General features: G+C 49.7%; 2 protein-coding genes across 6 annotated transcripts; one reads left to right on the forward strand and one right to left on the reverse strand.

Moving 5' to 3' along the window:
- Window positions 1–627: 627 nt before the first annotated feature.
- COQ9 (coenzyme Q9) lies at window positions 628–11,874 on the reverse strand. 2 transcript variants are annotated; one of them, XM_008152302.3, is made up of 9 exons: window positions 11,783–11,874; window positions 9,517–9,685; window positions 7,570–7,705; window positions 5,470–5,612; window positions 5,122–5,206; window positions 3,611–3,715; window positions 1,975–2,130; window positions 1,594–1,647; window positions 628–1,280 (listed from the first exon to the last, which is right to left on the reverse strand). In XM_008152302.3, exons 1-9 carry the CDS (start codon window positions 11,847–11,849, stop codon window positions 1,245–1,247), a joined length of 951 nt encoding a protein of 316 aa, XP_008150524.1. In that variant the 5' UTR covers window positions 11,850–11,874; the 3' UTR covers window positions 628–1,244. The 2 variants fall into 2 exon arrangements, with proteins under 2 accessions (XP_008150524.1, XP_054567168.1); XM_054711193.1 differs by lacking the exon at window positions 11,783–11,874 and adding an exon at window positions 11,355–11,729.
- A 42-nt stretch (window positions 11,875–11,916) lies between these two features.
- On the forward strand, window positions 11,917–26,366 carry CIAPIN1 (cytokine induced apoptosis inhibitor 1). Of its 4 annotated transcripts, XM_054711190.1 has the most exons (10): window positions 11,950–11,986; window positions 13,281–13,420; window positions 17,455–17,629; window positions 18,094–18,246; window positions 19,895–19,971; window positions 21,573–21,738; window positions 23,397–23,470; window positions 24,350–24,465; window positions 25,096–25,177; window positions 25,702–26,366. In XM_054711190.1, the coding sequence occupies exons 2-10, from the start codon at window positions 13,376–13,378 to the stop codon at window positions 25,810–25,812; spliced, it is 999 nt and encodes a 332-aa protein (XP_054567165.1). In that variant the 5' UTR covers window positions 11,950–11,986; window positions 13,281–13,375; the 3' UTR covers window positions 25,813–26,366. The 4 variants fall into 4 exon arrangements, with proteins under 4 accessions (XP_008150525.1, XP_054567167.1, XP_054567165.1 ...); XM_008152303.3 differs by lacking the exon at window positions 13,281–13,420 and having other exon boundaries at window positions 11,917–11,986; XM_054711191.1 differs by lacking the exons at window positions 11,950–11,986; window positions 13,281–13,420 and adding an exon at window positions 17,173–17,252.
- Window positions 26,367–26,425: the final 59 nt, after the last annotated feature.

Below are 26,425 nucleotides of genomic sequence, written 5' to 3' on the forward strand. Positions count from 1 at the left end.
TGATTTGGCAAAACACGCATCCATCCTTGACTCACCAATAACGCTTCCAGGAATTTAAACTGCAGAAATGCTTAAAATTTCAGGCAAAGATATATTTACAGGGATGATCACGGCAGCACCGTTTGTAACATCAAAAAAGCAACCAAAGTAATTGTCCATTGAGAGGCCTGGTGAAATATACAAACGTAGGAATACTATGTCTTTTAAAGAATGAAGTTTGAACATTATGGGAAAACAGAAGTGTACTTTAGCCAAGTCTACTTGAACGGTAGGTACATACCCCTTCCCTTCCACCGCAGCCGGACCTGACCATACAAGAGCGAACCACACGTGCAAAAGGAGCCCAGCCAGTGCAGAGGCCAAAACATCCTTAAAGCTGGATTGTATCACTGAAATGGTGAGCACAGACCAGCACAGCCAAGGAGCTGACGGTGAGAGGACAGGGCCTGCCGCTCCCACTTTGCCGTCGGGTGGCTGGGCCCAGAGCGGAGCTGCCACATGGTTAGGCAGCACCAGGGCCACTCGGGGCTCCGGGCTGCCAGCCTCAAGCCTTCCCCACCACTGCCGTCTCTCTGGGGTCTTGGGTGCCTGCCATGGTCTGGATGAAACTCACTACACAACAGTAAATGGATTCAAACATGTTTATTAGTATTTTTACAGAGTCTAAGCTCACTAATAAGCCTGCACGCACGCTGGTGTAATGCGACACCAGGCCTGAGATCACACCTCGGGCCGGGCTGTGAACCACTGTCCAGCAGGCACCTGTCTCATGTGGCAGCTTTCTGAGGGGGTCCCAGGCGCAGTATCTCAGGCTGCTGGGGAGGAAAATGGCCGCAAGGAAGACCGCTGGGTGCCTGTGCTGTGCTGTGGACCAGCTGCCACAGGGTGGCTTCAGACCCTGACTGACCTGGGAGCCCCAGAGAGCATTCTAGGAACATTACGATATGACCTAGGTGCCTGTGAGACGTGACAGGCCGTGCTGGGTTTCTGTGGCTTGAACGCTTGGATGAGAGCCTCAGCTGTCAATCACTGCAGAAAGACACCAGGAAGCCGGGCGTGGTGCTAGGAACCGAGGAAGTGGCCCGCTCCTGGGCTACAGCTGTGTCACAGGTGCCCTGCGGCTTCCAGGTGGCTGTGGTGGTGACTCAGGAGTCCTGTCCTGTGCTGGCACTTCATGCTGTTCCATGTCCTTTAAATATATCCGCAGGTTTTCTTCTGGGCACTCTAGCTTACACCCTTCTTGCTCACCGGCGCTGGTTCAGACCTGTCAGGTTCTTGAGCTGGTAAAGGGGTGGAAACAGACAGAGTGCTGAGGCCTTGCCCTGCCCCAGGACTTCAATGGGAGAGGTCAGGATTTTCAAAGCAGCGCACGTGGCTGTGATCTGATGTCCCGGGGTCCAGGGAGTCAGCCAGTAAAAAAGTAAAGCGGTGGGATATTTGGAATCAAGAGAGTTGGACTGCACCACTGTCAGTCTCATTACTAGTTTTCCAGTTTAAGGCTACAAAACTACTTGGGGTCAGGGATACATTAAACAAACAGCACAGGGCCAGACTGGGATGGGGGAGGGCAGGGATGAGCGGGGAAGTACCCACCGTCACTGCTGCACCCATGAGTCCTTGCACCAGTGCCTCCCCAGTGGACTTCACCTAGAAGGAGTCAGAGTCAGGTTCTCTTAGCCCCCACCACAAGCAAAGGTGAGACAGGTAGGACAAACCAGCAGGCCTACTAGTCCCAGCAGGTGGAGTCAAGAGGGCTGTGTACCGGAGGAAGAGCCTACAGACAACACAGCCGCAAACGGGCCAAGCGTGGCTCTTTGGAGAGGCTGCTATGAGGAAGAACCAGCCCAGCTCCCCGGGAAGGCCCTCAGGACTGTCAGCTGAGGCCACAGGGGAGCAAGAGGAAGACGGTGCCCAGCTGTGACCCGAGGCGGAGGGTGTGCCTGGGGAGGAGGCTGCCCAATGGCTAGCCCCTACCTGGTTGGCAGTGTGGCCCATGTTCATTGCATCGTTAATCCGGTTTTCCAAGAAGCGCCAAGTGTCCTCGAAGTCCGGGGAGGAGTCCTGCATCATCACCAGCTCGGTGGTGTTGTAGATAGCAGCCAGCACGGCCCGGCGGGTGTACCAGTTGAACTGCAAAGAAAACACCCAGGCAGGTGGGTCAGCACTACTGCTGCGGGTGGGGGCAATGGGGGTGGTTTCTGCCCAAAGCCACAGGCACGCATGGGCTTCCTCCTGATTTCTTCTTTCCCTCAGATACATATGGCTCTCTGGACAACACTATGGTTCCACCACGTGGCTGTACATCAGAATGACCTGGGAGATTAAAAACACAAGCTCCCAAACTGGCCGGATGGCTCAGTTGGTTGGAGCATCGTCCCATGCACTAGAAGGTTGTGAGTTCAATTCTCAGTCAGGGCACATACCTAGGCTGTGGGTTCGATACCTGGTTTGGAGAGCGTACAGAAGGCAACCGATCCATGTTTCTTTCTCACATCAATGTTTCTCTCTCTCGCCCACCCTCTCTCTCTTTCTAAAAATCAATAAACACATATCCTTAGATGAGGATTTTTAAAAAATGTTTTAAAAAAATCAAGCCCCCGGACCCAACCTCTTAGCGTTCAGTCAGTGGGTGGAGTCTGGAGGTTTACTAAGCATGACTTTGCTACGTCTGGTCCTTTTTGGAACTGCTGGTGAAAAGACTAAGTCTCAGGCCATCTGAGTGCTGGGGAGGCCCTGTGGTCAGCCAGTTATGAGCAAACTGTAGTGTATTCCACTGGGCAAGTGACGGCTGAGAGAATCACGGACAGGTGAGAACGGCAAGGAAAAGCTGAAAGGTCAAATTCTTTAGCGACACCGACTTCCTGGGAACTACTCTTCAGAGCACTGGCTCAGCTGCCTCGTGTTTTATTCCTTTAATTTCTTTGCTTTCTAATTTCATTTTGCTGTCATCTGTTGCTGGCATATTCCCGCAGGGGGAAGTTTATTAAAGCACTATGTTAGAACCGGGTGGGAGCATCTCTTTGCCTCCCCAGCCAGGATATCAATTTCTTTTTATAAAGATACACTTTTTAAAAAACTTCCTTACACAAATATAATAGCATTCACAAGTCACATTCTTTCCTGGTGCCTGTTTAAAGGCTTATTGATTTCTTAGCAAAGCAGGCCAAGATGGGCTGGGGGTGGGAGTTTCTTTTTAAAGCAATGGTGTCTCCATGGCATTAAAAAAAATCAGTCTCATGAAAGTCACACTGAGAAATTCTGCTGCAGAATATAAATTTTAGAAGACGGGGGTGGGGGGGGGGGTGGGGGGGGAGGGCATTATAAAATAGCAGCCCAATCACAAGGCCCTCTGGCGTCTTTTGTCACCACTGCAGGTCAGAAGAAGGACCACTGGCTTGTGATAGAGTATTGGTTCCTGAATGAGGATGACCTAGATCCCACTGTGGCTTGTTGAGGGCCCTCCCTCATACCTCAGCCTCTCCTTACCAGGAGGGGAATGGCAATGCAGGCCCCTGAAGGGATTTGTGATCAAAGAAATTTCACAAACGTGTTGAAGAAATGCTCAACCCAAGTTTTTCCCAGCATCCTTTGGGCCTACAGAAACACTCACATCAGTGGACTGGTCCCCAGCGTAATGCCACATGTCGTCCACCATGCTGGTGAGCAGGCTCAGGCTGGCCGGGATGTTGTGAGGGAGCATGAGGATGCTGAGGGCCTGCAGGGAGAATGACAGGGATAGGTATAGCACACAGGTGACAACCGCGCAGGGTGGCTGGTGCCTCACCTCTCCACTGACCTATGTAAGGAGGCTTGCCCAGCTCGCATTCTGAGCCCACCGCCCACCCGCTCCTGGTGGCTAACAACCCTGACCACAGCCGATGGGGACCAGGGCCCATCCTACCCTCCTGGCCCAATCAGATTCTCCATCCCCAGCATGTGGACTTGGGAATGCAGACAGCAGAGGGTCTGGCCTGGTCTGAGTACTGAGAGCGAGGATGGGGAGGTCACATGGAGGAAGAAGCAGAGATAGGAAGGGAATCTGGGGGTGGTTTCTAGGTCCAAATTCTAGGTCACATTCCTCCTCTTGTCCCACTGCAGCCTCACTAAGTTCCTCCCCATGACCTTTTGCTCAACTCAAATTAACTTGTTACTGGAAACCAAATCCTTCAACTAATACAAGCAATGGCACAAGGCAGACTCCTCCATCAGCAGACACCACCTCCTGACAGTACAAGGTCTTGCCACTTTGTCAGCTGTAAAGTCCTCGGCCGGGGCCTCTGGGGTTTGTTCAGAGAGGCCCTGGGTCAGCTGGGAAGTGTCCTCTCGGTGCAGGGCCCAGGAGGAAACGCGCTGCACCAGCAGGCAGCCAGGCCTAACCACTCGTCTTTGTCCCCTGAGCTGAGGCGGAGCGAGTCCAGGCGCCGGGTCCGGAAATCCAGCGTGGCAGCACAGGCAGGAGCGGGCTGGACTCGCGGCCGTGCTCCCTACACACCCGGCCCGGGCGCCCACGTGTCTGTCCACGGACGGACTGAAGTGACGTGCTCAATAGAGTCCCAGCTGGGTGGGGGACCCCGATGGCTGTGCGCTCCTCTGATGTGCTTCGACTTTACTTGCTTAACTGAGAGAAGGGCCCCCACTGTGACATGCTTTGAAAGAGGAAAAAGGGAGCTTCAGAGAAGGGCAGAAAAGCCCTTGGATGAAAACTCCAATCCTCAAGCATCACACTGACGATCTGAAAAGAAGGCCAGCCCCCTGAGATCTGAGACACGACAGGCCCGTTCATGACAATGGCCAACACAACCTGCTGACTTTTCTGATATCTTTCATGGACACCTCCTCACTGAAGACCGGCGGGCCACTCAGGCCACCAAGGCCCCACCCAGGACGCGATCCAGTCCCCAGGCCACTCACATCTCCAGCGACCGAGACACAGATGGCTCCGAGTTACTGTTTGGCACCCCCCAAATCTGAAACCTAGCTCTGCCACGTGCCCGGAGCATCCCTGGGCCTGTGGGGGTCAGTGAGCTGAGGCCTGACAGCGCCCAGTGCTCCGAGGGGAAGGTGCTGGCAGTTTCCATCTGACGGCATTGTTGCCCGGGGGCCTGGATATGGACTCTGTACCCGGGGCCAGTGCTCAATGTACGGGATCAGCATTCTCAGTCTGGTCTCCACTGCGTCCCTCAGGAACTCGTCCGTCTTCCTCTTCCTGGAAGAGGGAAAAGAAAACATGCGTCTCTGGGTCAAAGGCATGGCTCGGTGCTGGCCTCGGGGGAGTCAGGCGAGCTCCGGACGCTGGCCTGTCGACAGCTGTCCGAGCCAGGAGGCTGCCTGTCAGCCAGTCCCCTGGAAGCGGCAGCTGCTGAATGTCCCTTTTGGCTCTGCTTGGACTGGCCTCCTGGGGACAGCTGGTGGGGCCTGAGTCACTCGAGCCTTAGCTGCCACCCCGAGCGATAACGCCATTGGACTTACTCTGCCTGGCTCAGCTGGACCAGCTTCTGCTCCTCTTCCAGCACCTGGGTGAGCCGAGCATTGCACTGGGTCACAAAATGCAGGATCAGCTCACTGCCGTCGTTCCCGAACATGCTGGCTGCTGCACTGGAGAGGCCCAGAGACTACGGAGGGAAGAACAGAGCGGTGGCGGCAAGTGTAGCGGACGTGTGTTGCCCGCGCGCCACTAGTGCCTCTTCTAGTAACAGCAGCTTCGTTCTCAGGGGCCACCCACTCTTCGTTCTTCATCCGTGAGACTTGGGTGAAGCTAACCACACTCCATCAAGCCCCTGGCGTGCTGCAAAGCATGGGGCACAGACTTGGACGGGAGTTCACAGCGCCATCTCAAAGAGCAATCCCAGGCCTGGAGAAACCGCCTTGGGACTTTGGCTAGGACTGCTGGGAAAGAGGCGCTCTCTTTCCACGGCGGCTGCTGAGCCATTCCTAGTCCTGCATGGGAGGCCCCTGCCGAGAATGGAGCTCAGAGAGGAACGCGAAGCAGATATGCTGGAGAGAAAGTTCCCAGCCCCACAATCCAAGAATGTTGTGCCCAAGCTACTTCCAGACTTTTCTGTTACTAAATGAGCCAAAACACTCCTTCCTGCTTGAGCCAGTCGGAGTGGAACTCTGACACTTGTAACCTGGAGTGCTAACTGACATGTAAAGGGGCTGGGGAAGAAGGCCCATGACCCTTCCCTTACCAGTCCACCTACTTCATCTCTTGGGAATCGAGTCACTTCGCTGTTTAAAGAACAACAACAAGACCCTGACTGGGTAGCTCAGTTAATTATTGCCCTGATAAGCCAGGGTTGTGGGTTCGATCCCTGGTCAGGGCACATACAAGAAGCAACCAATGAAAGCATCAATAAGTGGAACAACAAATCGATGTTTCTCTCTCTCTCTCTCCCTTCCTCTATCTAAAATCAATGAATAAAAATGAAAAACAACAACAAAGCTTTCCTTAATGAGTTGTCCAGAAATTAAAGCCACAAAGATCCCTGCTGCTCCCCATGTACAGCAACTGCTGTGCATCTGCTGGAGGCAGAACCCTGACAGCAGCAGAGACAGAGGGAGAAAAAGGAACAAAACAAAAACATTAACTAGAAACTCCCACTGTTGGGAGTGGGAAACGCCTCTCCTCTGGTGGAAGCACACAGCCGTTTCGGAGGCCGCCTGCAGTCTACTCCAATGCAGGAGCAAACACAGACTCACTGAGAAAAACAGAGCGTGTTCTTCTCCCAAGTGGTGCCTTCTTGGGCATTTTCAAACACCGTATTTCATCAAGTCTAAGAGCCACATCTTTTTCATTTTAAACCATCAGTGTGAATTGTACAACTGATGATGCATCCCAGTTTATAGGCGGTATTTATCTTTTTCAGTGATGCATAAAACCATGTTGCTTCTTACAACCACTGGCATCTTAGAGCCAATGAAATATGGCCATTTTTGTCATAGGCAATTCTTTACATGGGCTGCCTTTAGAACAGTGGTTCTCAACCTTCCTAATGCCGCGACCCTTTAATACAGTTCCTCATGTTGTGGTGACCCCCAACCATAAAATTATTTTCGTTGCTACTTCATAACTGTAATGTTGCTACTGTTAATGAATCGTAATGTAAATATCTGTGATTTCTGATGGTCTTAGGCGACCCTGCTAGCGGTTCTCAACCTGTGGGTCGCGACATTACGATTCATAACAGTAGCAACATTACAGTTATGAAGTAGCAACGAAAATAATTTTATGGTTGGGGGTCACCACAACATGAGGAACTGTGTTAAAGGGTCGTGGCATTAGGAAGGTTGAGAACCACTGCTTTAGAACCTTACTCCTAAGAACCAACTTCATCTTATATTCTTTTTATAGTAAACAGCAGTTTTATAATGAACCTAGTTTCATCTTACTAATAAAGAACTGTCCCCTGCAAAAAAAAAAAAAAAAAAGCAAAACATCCAGAGAATCCTACAGGGGTGAGGGGTTCCAAGCTGGGCTGTACTTTGGCTGATGTAAGGCCTCTGCTTTGGCTGATGTAACTCCCTCCCGGCTGATCTTGGTCAGGCTGCCCCGCCCTCGCCTATACACACCTGGGCTCCTTCTGCAATTGCCTCTGCCGTCCACCCGTGGGCAGGCACGAACGCCAGGGCTGCCGTCAGGATGCGGTGCTGCAGCTGCTCCTCACTCTCATAGTCCTCCTCTTCGTCGCCGCCCTGGTCTGTGTACCTGAGACCCAAATCCGAGGGAGACATGGGGACAGAGCCCTGCACACCTCATCTTACTGCCTGCTGCCTCGAGTGCAAAATGAGCCTGACCAGAAACCATAGCTACTAGTAAGCACATGTTGGGAGGACATTTACGTTGTGTATTGGTACTGCAATGCCAACACAGTAAAGCATCCATCATCCTTCCCCTCCCGTATGCTCACTGAGAGAAGGCAGCAGTGAGCGAGGAGGTCATGCATAGAGCACATGCTCCTGCAGCTCCCAGGGTTCCCTGTTTCTAGCCCTCAGCACAGTTTCTTTATCTGTATTTGCACCAGATGGTAACACCATGAGGTCTGAAACAATGGTCATATTATCCACAGGGTCTGGCACAAAGTATATCCTCAAAATAATATTTGTTGAACTGAAATGAAAAGTATGTTAATCAGGAGACCAGAATAATGACTGGGGATACTGTAATTTCAGAGCTAGAGGAACTTCTCAGTGGTAGGATTAAGAAAAGAATATCTAATGGAATGGAAATTATGTTTCTAGAGGACAATTTGGCCCCACACATGTAACCAAGTGCTACCTGTGCAAATCCTTTGATTCAGTGCTCCCACTGTGGAGAGAACCACACACTTTATCACATTGTTTTCATACCAGTGAAGGAAATCTAAACATCCTAATATATAAAGAGCCAGGGTCCATAACGTCCAAAACGACTGAATGGACGACTGAACGCTAGGCTGTGCATGCAGCAGCCTCGGGTGGGTGGGGACTGGCGAGCGGGCTGAACTGCTGACCTCTCGGTCCCTCCTGGGTCGCGGGTGCTGCGGCGACCCAGCACTGACTGCCGCCGCCAAGGTGGGTGTGATGCGATTGGTCAGGGGGCCCCACCATCACCCCATGATCGCCCCACAGAGGGAGGCCCAGACCACCAGCCAGGGGGCTCTGCAATCGCCCCAAAGGAGGCAGCTCAGGCTACCTGGTTGGCGGCAGTGGGCAGGGCGATCAATCGCGGGGCTCCCAGATTGCGAGAGGGTGCAGGCCGGGCTGAAGACCCCCGACCCCTCCTCCCCCGCCCCCCCCCCCCCCCGGCCGAGTGGACGAATTTCATGCACTGGGCCTCTAGTTCATCAATAAAAGATAGGTTAAACAAACTTTGGTACCACCATTTGCTGGAATATTATGCAATTACTAAAATAATGACTGTGAAAAGACATTAAAAATGTATATAGAGTGAAAAAACAGATTCTGAAAGAGCATATATAATGTAATTAATCATTATTATTATTATTTTAAATCTGCACCCAAGGATGTTTGTATTGATTTGAGAGAGAGAGAGGAAGGTAGATGGAGAGAGAGAGAAACATCAATGTGTGAGAGAAACATTGGTAGCCTCCCATAGGTACGTACCCTAACGAGGGATCGAACCAGCAGCCTGGGTATGTGCCCTGACTGGGAATTGAACCCTTAACCGTTCAGTGCACAGGATGACGCCTCAACCAACTGAGCCATAGAGGCCAGGGCTATAATTAATCATTATTATGTACATAAGTTTATATATGAAATATGCTTACAGAAACATCGTAACAAAAATGTTGGCAGAGTTATTTCTGGATCTGTGATTTCCAGTAATTTTTGTGAACTTCTTTGTATTGTTTAGATGTTTTACAATGTACAGGCACCATTTTCATTAAAAAACAGGAGGTTCCTTTCCAAGATAGTGTGATAATGATGCAAGGTGAGAAAGAAGAGGAGAGAGGAAGAACAGGTGTACCCAAGCACGCACAGTGGCCAGAAATGGGTCGACAGGGTTCTGGTGCCTACCTGGGGGGTGGACGAGAAGACTCTGGACTGGGTTCTTCTGGCCCCTGCGTCTCAGAATGTTGCTGAGAAAAAGGAGGGGGCGGTTGGTGCTTCTGCTCATCGGAAGCCCTTAGCTGCAGAGCTGAAGCATGGAAGGCACGTGGCGCCAGGGCGGGCTGGCAGCGGGCCACTGCAACAGAAACGGGACTGGTCAGTCGGGGACACTTACCAGAGAAGACCCTTTGAGACCCACCGTGGTACAGGGATGGGGGAGGGTAAGAGGGCAGAGTCCGTTCCGGAACCACTTATCCAAGTGTTGGGTCTCAGGCAAAACTCAGGGTAAACTGGCAACTTCAGACAGGATGTGGAGACAAAAGTCTGAGCCAGAAAGAGACCTGCTTCTGGGCCTGTTTCTATCATTTGTAGCGGTGTGGTAATGGGCAAGCCGTCACACACTGCCCGTGAGTGTGACTTTAGAGCAGGCAAATCAGGCGTAATGATCTCTGCTACTTGCTCCATGTGAGTAGGCTGAAGCAAAAAGTGACAGTGACTTGACAATATTTCATGTTTATATATCATGGCTAGAGCGCTGGACTAGAAATTAGAAGGTCTGAGTACTGACCCCGTGTTTATATGATGCCTCAATCTGCTTTCTCATCTGCAATATTGCAACACCCCTTCATTCACATTAGGAAAGGGCTTTTGGAAAAGCACCACCTCATACTTTTTTCTTTCCCAACCTTGTATTTATAAAAAACTGCAAACATACTGACAAGTTGAAAGGATTGTGGCATGAACGCCTGTATACCCAGCACCCAGATACTCTCTATGTCGCCATCACTCTGTTAATCCATTTGTATTTCGATACATTTGTTGCAGACCTCAGTATTCTTCATCTCTAAACATTTCACCATGCCTCCATGAACTAGAGTTTAATATTTATCTTCTGTCCCTTTATTGAGCTACTTATAGACAATGAAATGCAAGTCTTAAACATGCCAATTCTGAATTTTGACAAATGCATACTTATATAAGCAGAACCCCTATTTAGAGATTATCACCTCCCCAGCAAGTTCCCTCATGTTCCTTCCGTCATTCCCTACCCACAGTTCTGAATTTTTCAGTCTAGTTTTGCTTGTCCTAGAATTTCATCTAAACACAATCGTACAGCATGTCATTTTAATGTAAGACTTCTTTTGTTTAATATATTTTTTAGATAGAGCTATGTTTTTTTGTGTAAACCAGTAGGTTGCTTTTTACTGCTGGGTAGTATTCCATGAAGATACACTCTTCTGTGGATGGACACCGGGCTGTTTCAGTGTTGGCTATTGTCAGCAAAGTTGCTACGAACGTACTTGCACAAACCTTGTTGTGGACACACGCTTTCGTTCCTTCTGGTATTTGTAAATATTTCAGAGTGGATTTGCTGGGTCACAGACATTACTTTTACTAATCGTATTTAGTTTGGAGTTTTGTATAACAACAAAAAAAAGGGCATCATTAAAAAAAAATCTATGAGCCCACTCAGGGAACAATGATTTAAAAAACACAGCACAATATGTGTGAAAACACCAGTATTTTAGTGTATGCATAGAAAAAACGGAGCGAATGTTCATAATACTTTGAAAAGGACAAAGGAGGTTCTGAAGAAACTCGGAGGAGCCACTGTGATTTAGGAGGTTTTAGGTGAAATGCAGGAGAATGTTGATTATTTTATTAGCTATATATTTTTGTTGGTGTGTCACATACACACTACGTGTGGTGACACCGGCTTTCCCTTTATGCCAATGACACAAAGGTTCCTCTTGTAAGTAAAGGCCTGTTTTTAAGAACTCAGATGTAGAAACAAAAGTACTGACTCCACAGTGGCGAAGGCGGCACGAGGGCATCCCAGGGTTACTGACGCGGTGGGCGCCGACGGACAGGAAACCGAGGACAAGGTGCTCCCGGCGGTCCCTCCGGGCCGGGCCCTGGGCTTCGGAGACCGGCCGAGTCCTGCGAGCTGTGTGGCCCTGGGCACCGCAGCCCGCTCTGGGGCTTCGTCCAGTCCATTACACGGGAGTGAGAGGCCCTGCTCCGCGGCCCGGCCCCTCACATCTGTTGTCTGGGGGCAGGAGCCAGCCGGACGGCCCTTCAATCCCGGGACGCCGGCGGCCCCGCGCCCGTGTCCTTCACCTCACCTTGCTCGCGAGCCGCCGCCACGGCCTCTTCCGCCCGCACCCAGCCCAGGTCGGCCTCGCGCCCGCTCCCCGCTCCACCCCGCTCCCCGCCTCGGCCGCCCCCTCACCGGGCAGGCACCGCAGCTGCAGGAGCCTCCAGCCCGCTCGGCCGAACGCGCTGGACACCGCCGCCATCTTGGAAGCGGGCACGTCTCCGACGTCAGCGCAACCACTTCCGCCCTCACGCTCCGCGGGAGCCTCCGCCTCTCGCGAGAAGCGCGTGCGCGGAGCCGGCGACTGCGGAGCCGCGGGGAGGGCGTCCTGGGTACCAGGTAAGCGCTGGTTCGGTTGCCCCAAGAACACGACCTGCCCCCGTCCCCTGCCGGCCCATCCTCGTGCCCAGACCCTCCCATTGCCCAGTCCCAGTCGTGTCACTTGGTGGGAACTAGCCGTGGCCACCTCCCCGAGGACCATGGCGGGCTTTTGCCCTCAGAAGCCGGCTGAGGGGCCGGACCGAATTTGTGGGCCGCGGGCTCCTGGCGCTGGGGCCCTTGTCCGGCCTGGACTGCCTGCCTCGGGCCAGGGCCCAGGGACAGCGGTCGGGAGGAAGAGCCGGGCTGGGGTCCGGGAGACCTGGGTCTGAGACCCACTTGTGCCCGCAGCCAGCTGTTGTGACCTTGGGCCTCAGGCCCCCTTCTCCGACCGAGGGCGTTTCGGACCTCCAGGGAGTACTTTTGGGGGGACCTCCAGGGAGTACTTTTGGGGGGACCTCCAGGGAGTACTTTTGGGGGGACCTCCAGGGAGTACTTTTGGGGGGACCTCCAGGGAGTACTTTTGGGGGGACCTCCAGGGAGTACTTTTGGGGGGACCTCCAGGGAGTACTTTTGGGGGGACCTCCAGGGAGTACTTTTGGGGGGACCTCCAGGGAGTACTTTGGGGGGACCTCCAGGGAGTACTTTTGGGGGGACCTCCAGGGAGTACTTTTGGGGGGACCTCCAGGGAGTACTTTTGAGCCAGTGATTTCCCTGAACCTCTAAGGTGTTGAGTTGGTGATAACCAGATATTTCCCAACTGGCCAGATGGGAGGAACCACACAGGATGCTGTGGGTCGGCCGGACGCCCAGGTCTCTCCGGGACGGCAGATTCACTACGTGTGGGTCCAGTCCAGGAGTCCTGTTTTCACAAAGGCCCGGGTGATCTGTAGCATCTGCACATTTGGAAAAGGCTGGTCGCACTCATTCAGACATCGAGTGCCAAGCCCTGGGTGGCCCTGGAAGGTCCTGGCCTGGCCTCAAACAACGGTCGTCAGAGAAGGCTCCATGTTCGTAGGGCGCCCGCTGGAGGAGTAGGGATGACAGGAGCTAAGCGAGTCTTCTGTCAAGTTTGTGTTTGCAGTTAGACCCTTCCTTGTCTTGGTATCTGTTCTGCACACGCCTTACCAACCTGATCTTTTCAAATCACTTGGGTCTCCCCTGCCTGAGTGTGGGCGAAGCCCTCCTAAGCCAAAACTCCCCAGATGTTAAAATTTCATACCCATATCTCGAGTTCCATAAAGCACTGCTCTGTGGTTGCTGTTTTTTGAGTTCTGTACATTTCTCTTCAAATGGGCCTCTTCTGTGTGTTAAGGTAAGAAACATTCAAACCTGTGAAGAATTTTTGTGAGTTTATTTGAGCCAAACTGTTGACAGTTGCCCGGAAGCAGACTCAATGGATTGAAGATAATGCTCCGGAGAATGGCGGTCTCCCACCTTGTTTTATACGTGACGGTAAAGGAGGAGTCCTAAGTGGTTCCACGAAGTCCATCGATAGATTAGGGAGGAGGCGGGAGAAAGCACAGCCGGGAAACCTCGGGGATTGGGTGAAAAGTAAAATGATAGACACACTTCTTTTTCTGCCGGGGGTGCGGGATAGTTAACAGTCAACAGCTGTCATGATAACAAGGATAACGAGGGGATTTGTGGCCTCTGCTTTGAGGGGTCAGAAAAAGGGAAATCACTTTGTTTTTGCAAAGACATGTTATTCTAGATACAGACTGGCTTAGTGAAGGTTAACCTTTGCTAGGGAAAAATACTGCCTTGGCACATGACTACCCACAATAAACGGCTTTTAGTTTTAAAAAGTTTTCATTTCAGACCATCCTTTGTGGTTACTTTAGGTCTCCAAGTTTGCAAGGCCGCCACGCAGGCGTCCCCTAAGCGTGTCCAGGTTTAGTATGTGGCCCCTTTTCGTCCACATGTGGGTATTCTAGGGCTTGTAACCCTTAACTCTTGACACACACCTAATTCGCTGGTGACAGCCTTCCATTTCCTTTTCCTTTGAGTTTCCTGTTTCCTTGCTGATTATCCCCTTTCTCTCTCTCTCTCTCCCTCCCTCCCTCCCTCTCTCTCTCTCTCTCTCTCTCTCTCTCTCTCTCTCTCTGTCTCTCTGTGTGTGTGTGTATGTGTATTTATGAGCTTCAGTCGGTTCATTTTAATTAAAATTTTCTTTTCTGGTGACTGTCAGGATTCTCAGGTGGTTTTTGTTGTTGTTTTTGTTTTAATCCTCACCAGAGGATACTTTTCCATTGATTTTTTAGAGTGGAAGAGAGAGAGAGAGAGAGAGAGAGAGAGAGAGAGAGAGAGAGAGAAACATCGATGTGAGAGAGACACATTGATTGGTTGCCTCCCCCAGGCACCCTGACCAGGGCTGGGGATTGAACCTACAACCCAGGTACGTGCCCTTGACCGAAATCAAACCTGGGACCCTTCAGTCCTCTATCGACTGAACTAAACTGGCTAAGGTTTTTCTTCTTTTTTTTTTTTATATTGTTTTTATTGATTTCAGAGAGCAGCTGAGAGAGAGAGAGAAAAAAAACATCAGTGATGAGAGAGAATCATTGATCCCGCATGCCCCTCACTAGGGATTGAGCCCACAATCCCGGCGGGTGCCTTGACTGAGAATCGAACTGTGACCTCCTGGTTCATAGGTCAATGCTCAACCAATGAGCCACACCTCCTTGGGAAGGATTCTCAGGGGTTTTTTTATGCACCTGACTTAAAAGGATTTGATTTTTGGTTTGAACTGATACCCAAATGTCAATCTTAGTTTTTTCTTTTGGCCCCGTTCCTCCTTAAGAGAAGACAAATGCCTCAAGATTTTATGTTAACTTGGTACCTTAAAAATAAGCAAATGGCCCTGACCGGTTTGGCTCAGTGGATAGAGCGTCGGCCTGCGGACTGAAGGGTCCCAGGTTCGATTCCGGTCAAGGGCATGTACCTCGGTTGTGGGCACATCCCTGGTAGGGGGTGTGCAGGAGGCAGCTGATCAATGTTTCTCTCTCATCGATGTTTCTAGCTCTCTATCCCTCCCCCTTCCTCTCTGTAAAAAAATCAATAAAAAAAAAAAAAAAAAAGGCAAGTGTATCTCCAGAAGTTATTCTGAGACATCTGCTGTCACTGCCTGCCAGGAACGTTTTAGAAGAGCCATGGGCACGTGTGCGCAGCAGTTAGCGTTGGGGAGGTGGTTAACAGAGACGTCCAGTGCTGTGACAGTGACTTTACCTCTAAAGGGACAGGTTGAGCCCAGCCCATGTTGCTCAGTGGTTGAGTCTGCAAACTGGGCATGTGCCCCGACCAGGAATCCAACCATGACCTCCTGGTTCATGGTTCAATGCTCAACCACTGAGCCATACCAGCCAGGACCATCATCATTCTAGAAACAGTTCGTTTGTTTCTTATAACTTAATCCCCAGCAATCCATATTCCTGTCTTCCCTGGCTGGTTCTTAAATGTGAGATTGATCCCAAGTCACTCACCTTAAAGATTTGCAAAGCTTCTTCCTCAGTATCATGTGTATCATATGATAGTAAAAGGCTTAAAAGTTTTTATTTATTGCCTGACCGGTGTGGCTCAGGGGTTTAGCGTTAACCCATGAACTAGGAGGTCAGGGTTCGATTCCTGGTCGGCACATGCCCGGGTTGCAGGCTTGATCCCCGGTAGGGGCCATGGGGGAGGCAGCCGATCAATGATTCTCTTTCATCATTGATGTTTCTATCTCTCCCTGAAATAAATAACATATTTTAAAAAAAGAATTTTAAAAAGGTCAGCTTTTAAAAAGTAAATAAAATAAAAGTTTTTATTTCATGATTGTGCGTTTTTTAGGGATTTGAAAACCATAATTCGGTGACTAAGGAAATCCTGATTGTCTAATAACACTTGGCAGCCTTTTACTGCGACTTTGCAGCCGGGTCAGGATAGCAAAGAGTATGCACTCCACATGGAAGAAACTAGATAAAAGGCATGATAGAGCAAAATTGCAAAATTCACTTTGGAGAGGTGGAGACACACGTGGAGTCAGATTGTGGAGAACCTGAATCCTGAAGACAGAGGAGTTGATTTTGCTCTAGAAAAGAAAACCTTTAGGACAGTGGTCGGCAAACCACGGCTCACGAGCCACATGCGGCTCTTTGGCCCCTTGAGTGTGGCTCGGCGTTAGAACCACTTCTTCAAAATAGACTCGCCCAGGCCGAAAACCGACTTCTGCGCATGGGCCACGAAGTTTCAATCGCACTGTACGTGCGCGCCCGCACGTGGTATTTTGTGGAAGAGCCACACTCAAGGGGCCAAAGAGCCGCATGTGGCTCTCAAGCTGCGGTTTGCCGACCACTGCTTTAGGATAAAGCTCCTTTAGGAAGTGAGCAACAAAATCAGAGTGCTGTAGCGGTGAAGGATGACTGGCTAACCTGGGCTTGTTTTGGGAGCAGAGGAACAAATCATTTGAAGTTGACATTTTTAAAGAAGGAAGAACGTATGGACATGGCTTAAATTCCGTCCCAGAGTGCCTATGGTGGTATAATTGTCACTTAGCCACCTCTGCCGAAGACAGTGGTTCAGCATAAGACGGATTCACCCTGATGTCCCCACCACAGCTTCTGTCCTGATGTCATTTATTGGAGCTATTTGACGTCGGAAACTGTGGCATTAATATTAAAGAAAGAAAGGAGGAACTGAGTAGAGGGCTATCTCCTGACCCGATTTCATTCTATACTCGCCTGAGTATCAAGTGGAAGGGAAAGTTGACCCATGCGGGGAAATTTCCATAGGATGAAAGCCCTGGCTTTACAGTCAGATGGACTTGGATTCAAACCCCAGCTCTTACTTTATCCACACAACACTTTCTAGTTGTATGACCTGGGCAAAGTCAGTGGCCTCAGTTTCCTGGCTGTAAAATGGGAATAATACCTAGGTTAAGGTGGTTCTGAGATTCAATTGAGATAATGTATTTAAACACTCTGGCTAATACTAAATGTTAAAAAAAGGCATAGTAGATACTATTGATCACTGATACATTGATCATATTTTGCTGAAAGGGAGAATACTCAGTTTGCCAAACTTAATAACTTGTCTCTTTAAAAAAAACACATTAAGCTTGTGGTTGGGTTGTCTGCCAATTTATTTGCCTTTCTTGCTGAGTCATACTTCTGCCTAATTAGTGTCCTGCCTGTTATATATTCTGGTCAAGCTGAGCTGTTTCATATCAGAGAGGAAATAACTTTCTGCCTTCAAGCTCCTTACTTGACTGCCAAGTCAGGGTGCTACGAGGAAGCCACCTGCTTTTTGGGTATGTTGGGGTTATGAAACCTTTGGGTAATGGGCTCGTTCATTTATTCACACTCTGGTATTGACAGGAAGATGCTCGATTGTGGTCCGAATTCCCGGTCAGAATTAGGTTGTGATTCTAATCATATTCGATGGTGCCTCGTGGGTGAAATTGTGCTTTTGTCTTCGCTACGTCCTGACTCTCCTTTGGCCGGTGGTTTTAGGTGTGCAGCACAGCAAGGATGGCAGACTTTGGGGTCTCAGCTGGCCAGTCTGTGGCGGTGGTCTGGGATAAGCCCTCCCCGCCGGGGGCTCTGAGAGACCTGGTGGGAAAGCTTCAGGCGTTGACCGGCAGCGAGGGCCGAGTGTCAGTGGAAAACATCCACCAGCTGTTGCAATGTAAGTACCTACCCAGGTTGTCTACAGGGTCAGGGCGGGGAGGTGGGGGACTCCCACGGGAGCTGCATTTCTGATAAGATAACGGAGTTTTTGGTTTGGGTGGCACATGATGGCAGTGGCCTGTCACCCTGCTGTTTTCAGTTGAGGTGCAATGGACTTGGGCGTGTGGTTGATTTATATCAGCATATTCTTGTTTCATTAGCTACGCCACTTTTTTTCAAAGCCTACTCTTCAGATTCCTCTTTGATTTCTTCCCATGAGCGTATCAAAGGGTATGAAAGTAGTAAGACTCGGGGAGAGCAGGGCAGCATGTCCCCTTACTATAACGGTGGTCTAATCGCATTTGCTGAACGGGTGGGTGTGCATTCTACAGGGCCAGGCGTAGCCTTGGTGGGGGCTCGGAGGGCTTGGGAGACGGCTTCTGGGGTCCAGGTGATTGCTGACACAGTCTTCCTTCTTTTCAGCTGCACACAAAGAATCTAGCTTTGACGTTATTCTAGCGGGTGCAATTCCTGGAAGCTGCACTCTGCACAGTGCTGAGATTCTGGCCGAGATGGCCCGGATCCTTCGGCCTGGGGGATGTCTTTTTCTGAAGGAGCCAGTAGAGACAGCTGTTGGTAAGGAAACCTTCCTCTGAAAGACGGGCCTTTCACAGGGTTGCATCTGTACCTGTGCTTGCTGCATCTCTCTGAGCAGGAGATACCATGTGGAGATCAGTATTCTTACAGCTGATCTTATCATTAGAGATACGTTATTGTAAAAATCTGAAGCAACACATCTGAAGAAATGTGTGATCTCTGACCCAGTAGGTAGTAAAATAGAAGGAAACTGCCCATCTGAACATGGTGGGTCCTTCAACAGGTGAACGAACGGTTAACCTTAGCTGTGTCTATACCATGGAAAACCCATGCAGCAGTAAAAAGGAACAAACTTCATGTGCGCAGCACCTTGGATGAATCCCAAGGGAATCATGCTGAGTGAAAAAGCCCGTCTCAAAGGTCACAGGCTGTCTGATTTCGCTCATACAACATTCCTGAAATACAGAGTTCCAGGTGATGGAGAACCAATTGGTGACTGCCTGGGCGGTGGTGTGTGAGGCTGTAAAGGGCTAGTATGGCCCTGGCCGGCTTGGCTCAGTGGATAGAGCGTCAGCCTGTGGACTGAGGGGTCCCGGGTTCGATTCTGGCCAAGGGCACATGCCTTGGTTGCGGGCTCGATCCCCAGTGGGGGATGTGCAGGAGGCAGCCAATCAATGATTCTCTCTCATCATTGGTGTTTCTATCTCTCTCTCCTCCCTTCCTCTCTGAAATCAATAAAGAAATATATATTTTTTTAAAAAAATAAAGGGCTAGTATGGGGGCTCCTATTTTCAGAGAACATTCTATATCTTGATTGTGGTAATTGATTACCCTAAGCTACACGTGTGCTAAGATTGCCTAGAACCACCACACATACGAACATGCACACGCACACACACGTGCATGTAAATCTGGTGAAATTTGGATAAGCTCTGTGGACTATCAGTGTCGCCTTCCTGGTCTTCATATTGTATTAGAATTGTGTGAGCTGTTACCGTGGGGGAAGCGAGGTTGAAGGGTCCTTGAGACATCCCTGAACTTTAAACACCCTGTGCGTCCATAGCTAGAGTTGAAATATAGTGACTGGAAGTGTGGGAGTGAAGAGGTAATTATTGATTCCTGGGAAACTATGATGGAACTCAGGGAATAAAAACCTCTCTTTTTTGTTCAAGTGGTAAAGTGTCAACGAGTTATTCAATTCTGAATTTTAGCATTTTTTAACCAGACTTTCCATCAAAATGTGATGACTTATTTCACCAATTGAAATGAAAATATTTTGAAGTGTATGAAGATGTTTATGTGGAGATATAAAAACGTTGCTGGGAATGTAAACCTTGGGTGACTAAACACAGTGTCTTTTGTCAGAGTATAAAAAGAGAACACTGTACTTGTTACGTTAGAGTTTCTAAAGCCTCTTTCTAATCATTATCTAACAACCCTGAAAGCCTTGGTATTTCCAAGAAGCAGAGAGCTATAAGAAACAATGAAATTACTATCTAAAACTTAAGAGTACTGGTAAGAGAATTTTGAATAACCAAGTCAAATTAAAATATCACCAAAATGTATATACATTAAACAGAAAAGGTTATTATTGTTTTAATGCCCATTGACCCAAACAGGATAGAGCCTTTATTATTTTTCCTGCTTTGACCTATAAAACTGTTGATTGGGGTTTTCCTCTTGGCAGTTAACGATAGCAAAGTGAAGACGGCATCTAAGCTGTGTTCGGCCCTGACTCTGTCTGGTCTTGTGGAAGTAAAAGAGGTATGTTGGTAGACAGCCTTCTTGGCTGGGAACTTAACCCTGGGTCACTAACCTAGTACTATATCTTCATAGACAATACAGAGAGAACCGGGGAAATACCAGCCCTGAAGGGGAGACTAGGAAATAAGTTGAGAAGTGCTTTGCATGTGAGATACAAGGACAAAACCTCTGGGGTAGTCTCCCCTGAAGAGGCTCAGCTGGGGCCCAGGTGGGTGGGGGCATATTCTGGTCTCGGTGCTGGTTAGTGGTGCTGACCACTGAGCCGGCAGAGCGGAGCACAGATTTCTTAGTGGACACCAGTCCTAGGCCCCAGGGAAGGGCAGTCACCGAGATCATCCTTGGATATTTGGTGGGCGGCTGGTGTAGGTTGGAGGGGAAATCCCATTTTTGACAGTCCAGTAGAAATATTTTAATTAAATAGAGGTGTTTATATTTCTACATTCTTCTCCAATGTTGAAATTTTCTTATGTGTGAGGTAAGAATAATATAGTGAGAGCCATTATACCACTGATTTGCTACATGACTGAAGACCTTAATTTATTCATGCCCACTCTTTATTTTTCTTTTTAGTTTAAGGTTTTTTGTTTTTTATTCTAAAATAAGGAATGCTCACAAAAATTCAGTTAATACTGAAGAATATTGAATTTGAAGTGATGACATCCTAGTCCTTGCTCACACTTCTCTCCCCAGGGGAAACCATTTTTTTTATGTATTTGCAGCTACACACACACACACACACACACACACACACACGTCATTACTTAATGTCAGGAAGGTCATATGTATACATTGTTAGGTCACTAGCTTGTAGGACATTTACCCATCTCAGTGTATCATCCCTTGTTGGCATTATGATGTAACAGTAGTCAGTGCTACAGGTGGGCTGTGATGCATTTAACCATTCTATAATTGTTAGACACAAGGTTATTGTTTTAATGACACAGCACCCCCACCCACTTTTTCGCTTTTACTGTCTGCTGCTACTTCCCAAGGCACACAGGAAGCATTTCCCTCCCGCTGTGGCTCTTTTCCTCTCAGGATCTAAATTTTACGTCCATGGTGGGCATGCTTCCCCGCTACAGGCTTAGATCCTGTTTAACAGGGCCATGTCTGATTCATCTTCACAATCATCACCCACCCCTCACAATGAATTGCACAGTGCCTTACGCCTAATAGATATTTGATAATGTTTTAAAACTTTAAGTTTTAAAACAAAGTAAAATAGGCTCAAAGTAAAAATGTAGACAAACGTTACACTCTAGGGTTATGATCAGTGAGAAACTGATGTGAGTGTGAGGTGATGTCTGTTACTTCCGCTGTTATCCTGTGTACTCCTTAAAACAGCGGTCGCCAACCGGTGATCCGTGGACCTCTGGTGGTCCGTGAGGTCCGAAAGGTTGGCGACCGCTGGTTTAAGGAAACCTTTGGAGCAGCGGTCGCCAACCCGTGGACCACAGTTGGTCCGTGAGGTCCGAAAGGTTGGCGACCGCTGACTTAAAACACAGAACTTAGGATTTGATACCCATATACTGGTAGGTGGGCTTAGAACATCATTTTGTAGAAGGAGTGTGGCCTGATCCTTTTGATGTCTTGAATTCCAGCTGCATCGAGAATCCTTGAGCCCCGAGGAGATACAGTCTGTCCAAGAACATCTGGGTTGCCATAGTGACAGTTTGGTCTCTGTGCAAATCACAGGCAAAAAACCCAACTTTGAAGTGGGTTCTTCTAGTCAACTTAAGCTTTCTACTGCCAAGAAGTCTCCTTCGGGTAAGACTGGACGTGCTTGTCTGAATAGGCCTGAAGGACACACTAGAAATGGAGCCAGAGATCGGAGTGGTGTGATAGATTTTTAGAGGATTAGTTCTTCCTTAATTTCTGTCATTTCCAAGTGGAAGAAATTAAGGAAGGACTAATCCTCTAAAAATGGAAGAATGCTTATTGTACTATTGTCCTAGGCATTTTCAGATCGCAACAGAACTAATGCATAGATATTAGTTCAGCCCTTCTGAACTGGAGGACACTGAGGCCTCCAGATTTTATTATGTTGTTGTTGTTTTTTATTAATTTCAGAGGGAGGAAAGGAGAGGAAGAGAGAGATAGAAATATCAGTGATGAGAGAGAATCATCAATCAGCTGCCTCCTGCACTCCCGATACTGGGGATTGAGCCCACAACCTGGGCATGTGCCCTGACGGGGAATCAAACCATGACCTGGTTCATAGGTCGATGCTCAACCACTGGGCCACACCAGCTGGGCGAGGCCTCCCCTCCGGATTTTAGAGGCCTGAGTCACAGAGCTTAGTTAGTGAGTCTTTCCAAGCCCCAGAATTTTGATATTTATCCTCAGAAGACCTCATGGTGGTGTCATGATAGATAGGAGTGCCCTGCGCCTCTTTCCATGCTTTTGTGCCACTAACGTTAGCTTTTCTTCCTTTGAGGATCCTAAGACACTTGTAAAAACATTTCTTCTGCTCAGAAAATTACATTCCCCACCCTGCTTTGCATTTCCAGTCCCTGTTTTTTAATGCCCAGGTTGAGAAAATTGTCCCAGCTCTGAAGTGTGCAAAGGTGTATAGGGCCAGTCACACTGCTCTGTTTTGACTGTCCATCTTACACCTTCAAGAAACCCTTGGAAATCCTAACCTTTGGGTTCATAGTCCCGAGGGGTGGGAACAGCTTAGAGGAGCACTTTGCCCAGTGGAAGGTCCGAGCATGCAGTTATGGCAGTGATCACTAGGGGGTGCTCTTACCCCCAGGCCCATTTGAGAACAGGCCTCACACTGAATTGGGCTCTCCTGTCCGGTAGAGAACTCGGGAAGTGTGAGGCTTTCCGCCACCCCTTTGTTACACGGCCAGCATCAGCTCCAGAGCTTATTTTCTCGTGTGTAACAGGTTTATGTGAGGCTAAAGCTGTGTGTTCATCGTGCTTTTTGACACATTCTCATTTAATCTTCAGTCACCTGCAGTAGGTGTACAGAGTACCATTAGCCCGTGTTCTGAGGATGGAAACTAAGACAAAGAGGAGAAAGCAATGTGGAGTGGAAGTAAAAGCATTAGACAGAATCGCACTTGTGGCTTTGTGTAACTGGCCTAAGTGTCCAAACCTGCTTTCTGTCTATACAGTTAGGATGACAGATGCTTACCTCCTAAGGTCGTTAGCAGGATTAAATGAGATGATGTATGCGAAATGCTTCATACAATGTCTGGTACAGAGCAAGTGTTTAAAACAGGATGGCTTCTGTGACTATCACAGGGATCAGCCCAAGGCCCTGCCTTTTGTAAGTGGTAGAGCTGGGCCTTGAACCCATGGCTCTTGCCTCTCAGTCCAGTATGTTCTCTGCGCAGTCTCAATGGAAGCACTTAGGTTCGCTGTAGTCTGTTTAAGGCTTCTTGGTAGAGCTCTTCTTCTCTGTTGGTTGGACTCAGTGAAGCCTGCTGTGGACCCGGCAGCTGCCCAACTCTGGACCCTCTCGGCCACTGACATGGAGGATGAGAGCATGGTGAGTCGGCACCGGGGCACTTGGCGGCTTTCCTTTAGGCCCCCGTTGGGGGTGAGTGTTTCTGGTTTGGAGGGGCCTCCCTGCACTTGTGGGTGTGAAGGTATTTAAAGCCCAGCATTGAGGCTGTGCCTGTCACCGGCATTTCTGCATTAGAGGGAACCTCCCCACTAGTGGCCTTTGCATTTCTTTTCAGCATATTTTCCCACCGATTTTCTCGTTCTTACTCCAGGTGACACAGGGAAGACTCTCGTGAGCATGTGCAAACCTGGAAAGAGTTGTCAGCTGAAATGTTTTTACTGGCTCTTTTGGGCAAGTCACTGACACTCACTGTCTTCAGAGCAGTATTCTCCATCTGTGGTCGGTGCTTTCCTCACGCAGTTGTTCACTTCTCCAGCTATCCAAGCTACAGTGGCAGGCAGCGCGGGTTAGGGTTTGTGCCCGCAGAGAACTTCCAGGTTACCTGTCCACACGTTTATCAAAGCGTCACACAGCATATGTATCATATTGGCCCTTTTCTCTGGAATTCTAGAGAAAATATTTTATTCCCCTTTTCACCTGACAGGCCTTCTTATACAGGGTGTCCCAAAAATGTATCCACACACTTTGAATAATTATGAAGGCAGTGTTTATTGAAATACATTTCATTCTCATTTACCAGCTATCAGCTGTTCCCAGTGTAAATCGGTTCCCAGTCCCCTCACAGCCTCGTGCATGTCACTTCACTGTGGTTCTCAGCTCGGACATGAGCATCAACCTGAAGGAGGATGGCGGGTGCCTTCGTACACAGGCGGAAACCCTGCTGCCTCCGCCTGTGGCCACCTCCGCCTCTCCTTAGCAGACAGTGTGGCCATGTCACTAACTGCTTCCAACACTCCCCAGGATCTCATCGACTCAGATGAGCTGCTGGATCCAGAGGATTTAAAGAAGCCAGATCCAGCTTCCCTGCGGGCCCCTTCATGCGGAGAAGGGAAGAAGAGGAAGGCCTGCAAGAACTGGTGAGTGCTGCCGCAGCAGATGTCTGCACTCACAGTGCTCTGCTGTAACTAAAGCACAGTCTTCCCGCAGTGCATTTTAAAGAGGAGTGAAATGAACACCCAAGTACGCCTCACCAGGTTAAGAACCAGAGACATTACTGGGACTTGAACAGCCACCTCTGCAAGCTTATTTCAGAGAGGGAGGGAGAGGAAGAGAGGTAGAAACGTCAATGATGAGAGAGAGTCATTGATCGGCTGCCTCCTGTACACTCCTACTGGGGACCGAGCCCACAACCCAGGCATGTGCCCTGACTGGGAATCAAACTGGTTCATAGGTTGATGCTTAACCAGTTTTCACATGTAGGTGGATAGTTTAACCACCTACATGTGACTCTCCAAACAATATAGTATTTAGTTGTGAAGAACTGAAGGGTAAGCCCAGCCTGAGCAGACAAGGAAAGATGGGCACTCCATATCTGTGAAGGCTCCCAGGGAAGGACAAGATCGATAGGGTCCTCTGCTCTGGCTCCTTTTGCTCCCGGGAAGTCAGTGGGAAGGTCTGAAGAGGAAAGTCTGCATGCATTTGGGACTGCCAGGATTTGGGGTTTCTGGGTGGTGGCCAGTCTCACTCACCAGCTACTGACTCCCCAGCACGTGTGGCCTTGCCGAAGAACTGGAAAAGGAGAATTCCCGGGCACAGACAAGCTCCCAACCCAAGTCGGCTTGTGGAAACGTAAATATCGTGGCTTAGTATTCCCCAGATCCTCAGTGGTATCGAGCGCCGTCCTGAGCTCCACAGACTAGCTCCCGCTGTAAGGAACTTCCTGCCCGGTATTTCAGCGATCGGTGGTTACGTGAGAACATGTATGTAGGTCTTCGTGGGGAAGCAAGGTTATCTCTTAAGAGAGGGTCGGCATGCTCATGCCCAGACGGGGGCTCTTGTTTCTTATTTTTGTCCCTTCCCACTTCCTGGTGGACCTGAGGTTATTCCGCCCTTTGGCTGAGCTCAGCTGGAATTGAATGCTGAGAAGATAGAAATACGGCCTAAGGAGCTGCTCCAGGCCCTTGTTCTCATAGGCCTGAGATCTTACAACTCCAGTGTCTGGGCCCCCAGGGACCTCCAAATGCACCCCGCCATTTCCTTTGGCTGCTGTGGCCGTAACATGAAATTAGGGATCCCGTCTAGCCCCTAACCTGGCATAAGCTTCCCGTGTGGCGGGCTCTCCAGTATGTTACAACGTATTATTATGTCCACAGTGCTACCTGGGCGACGCTTTCCGCTGCGCCAGCTGCCCCTACCTCGGGATGCCAGCCTTCAAGCCCGGGGAGCAGGTGCTCCTGAGCAACAGCAACCTCAGCGACGCCTAGGAGGGACCCGCCGGCACACGGCTGCTCCGGCCACTCTGCCTCAGACCCTGTCTCTGCCTCGGCTCTCTCTGGGAAGCCCGTTTGCAGGGAGGGGCTTAGGCAGAGGGAAGCTGGCTGTGGGGTGCAGGGTGTGTAGTGCTGCTGTGGATCAAAAGACGGAGGTGTCCTGGGCCGGGTACCTGGGCGGGCCGGTTTCTTCATAGTGCTAGGGAACCGGCATGGGTCCTGGAGAGGTCCCCCGCCCAGGGTCAACGTGCTGATCATAACACTCCGCGCCCAGACTCCCCGAGTATTAACTCCGTGGCAGGGCCCTGCCCCTACTCTGCGCTCAGCGGGTGCCGCTACTTGTCTTAGAGGGTTGGTGGCTTACTCACCATGCAGTTCCTAGTGACATGAGTCAAGTGATTCATCACCTCAGGGCACCAAGGGAGTCGGTCACTCAGGGGTTGCTGTGATCATAGTCCCTGTACCCATCCACCCCCACCCGTGTTTCATGTGTTGCACCTGTGTTCTGTTCGTCTGCAGTTACTATTAAACTCTTGTACTTCCACGGATCAGTTGTGAAGAGGGGATGTGTGTGGGGTGTCTGACAGCCGTGCAAACTCAACTTGCA

This window comes from Eptesicus fuscus, chromosome 21 (assembly GCF_027574615.1).
Source record: "Eptesicus fuscus isolate TK198812 chromosome 21, DD_ASM_mEF_20220401, whole genome shotgun sequence".
Taxonomy (NCBI): domain Eukaryota; kingdom Metazoa; phylum Chordata; class Mammalia; order Chiroptera; family Vespertilionidae; genus Eptesicus; species Eptesicus fuscus.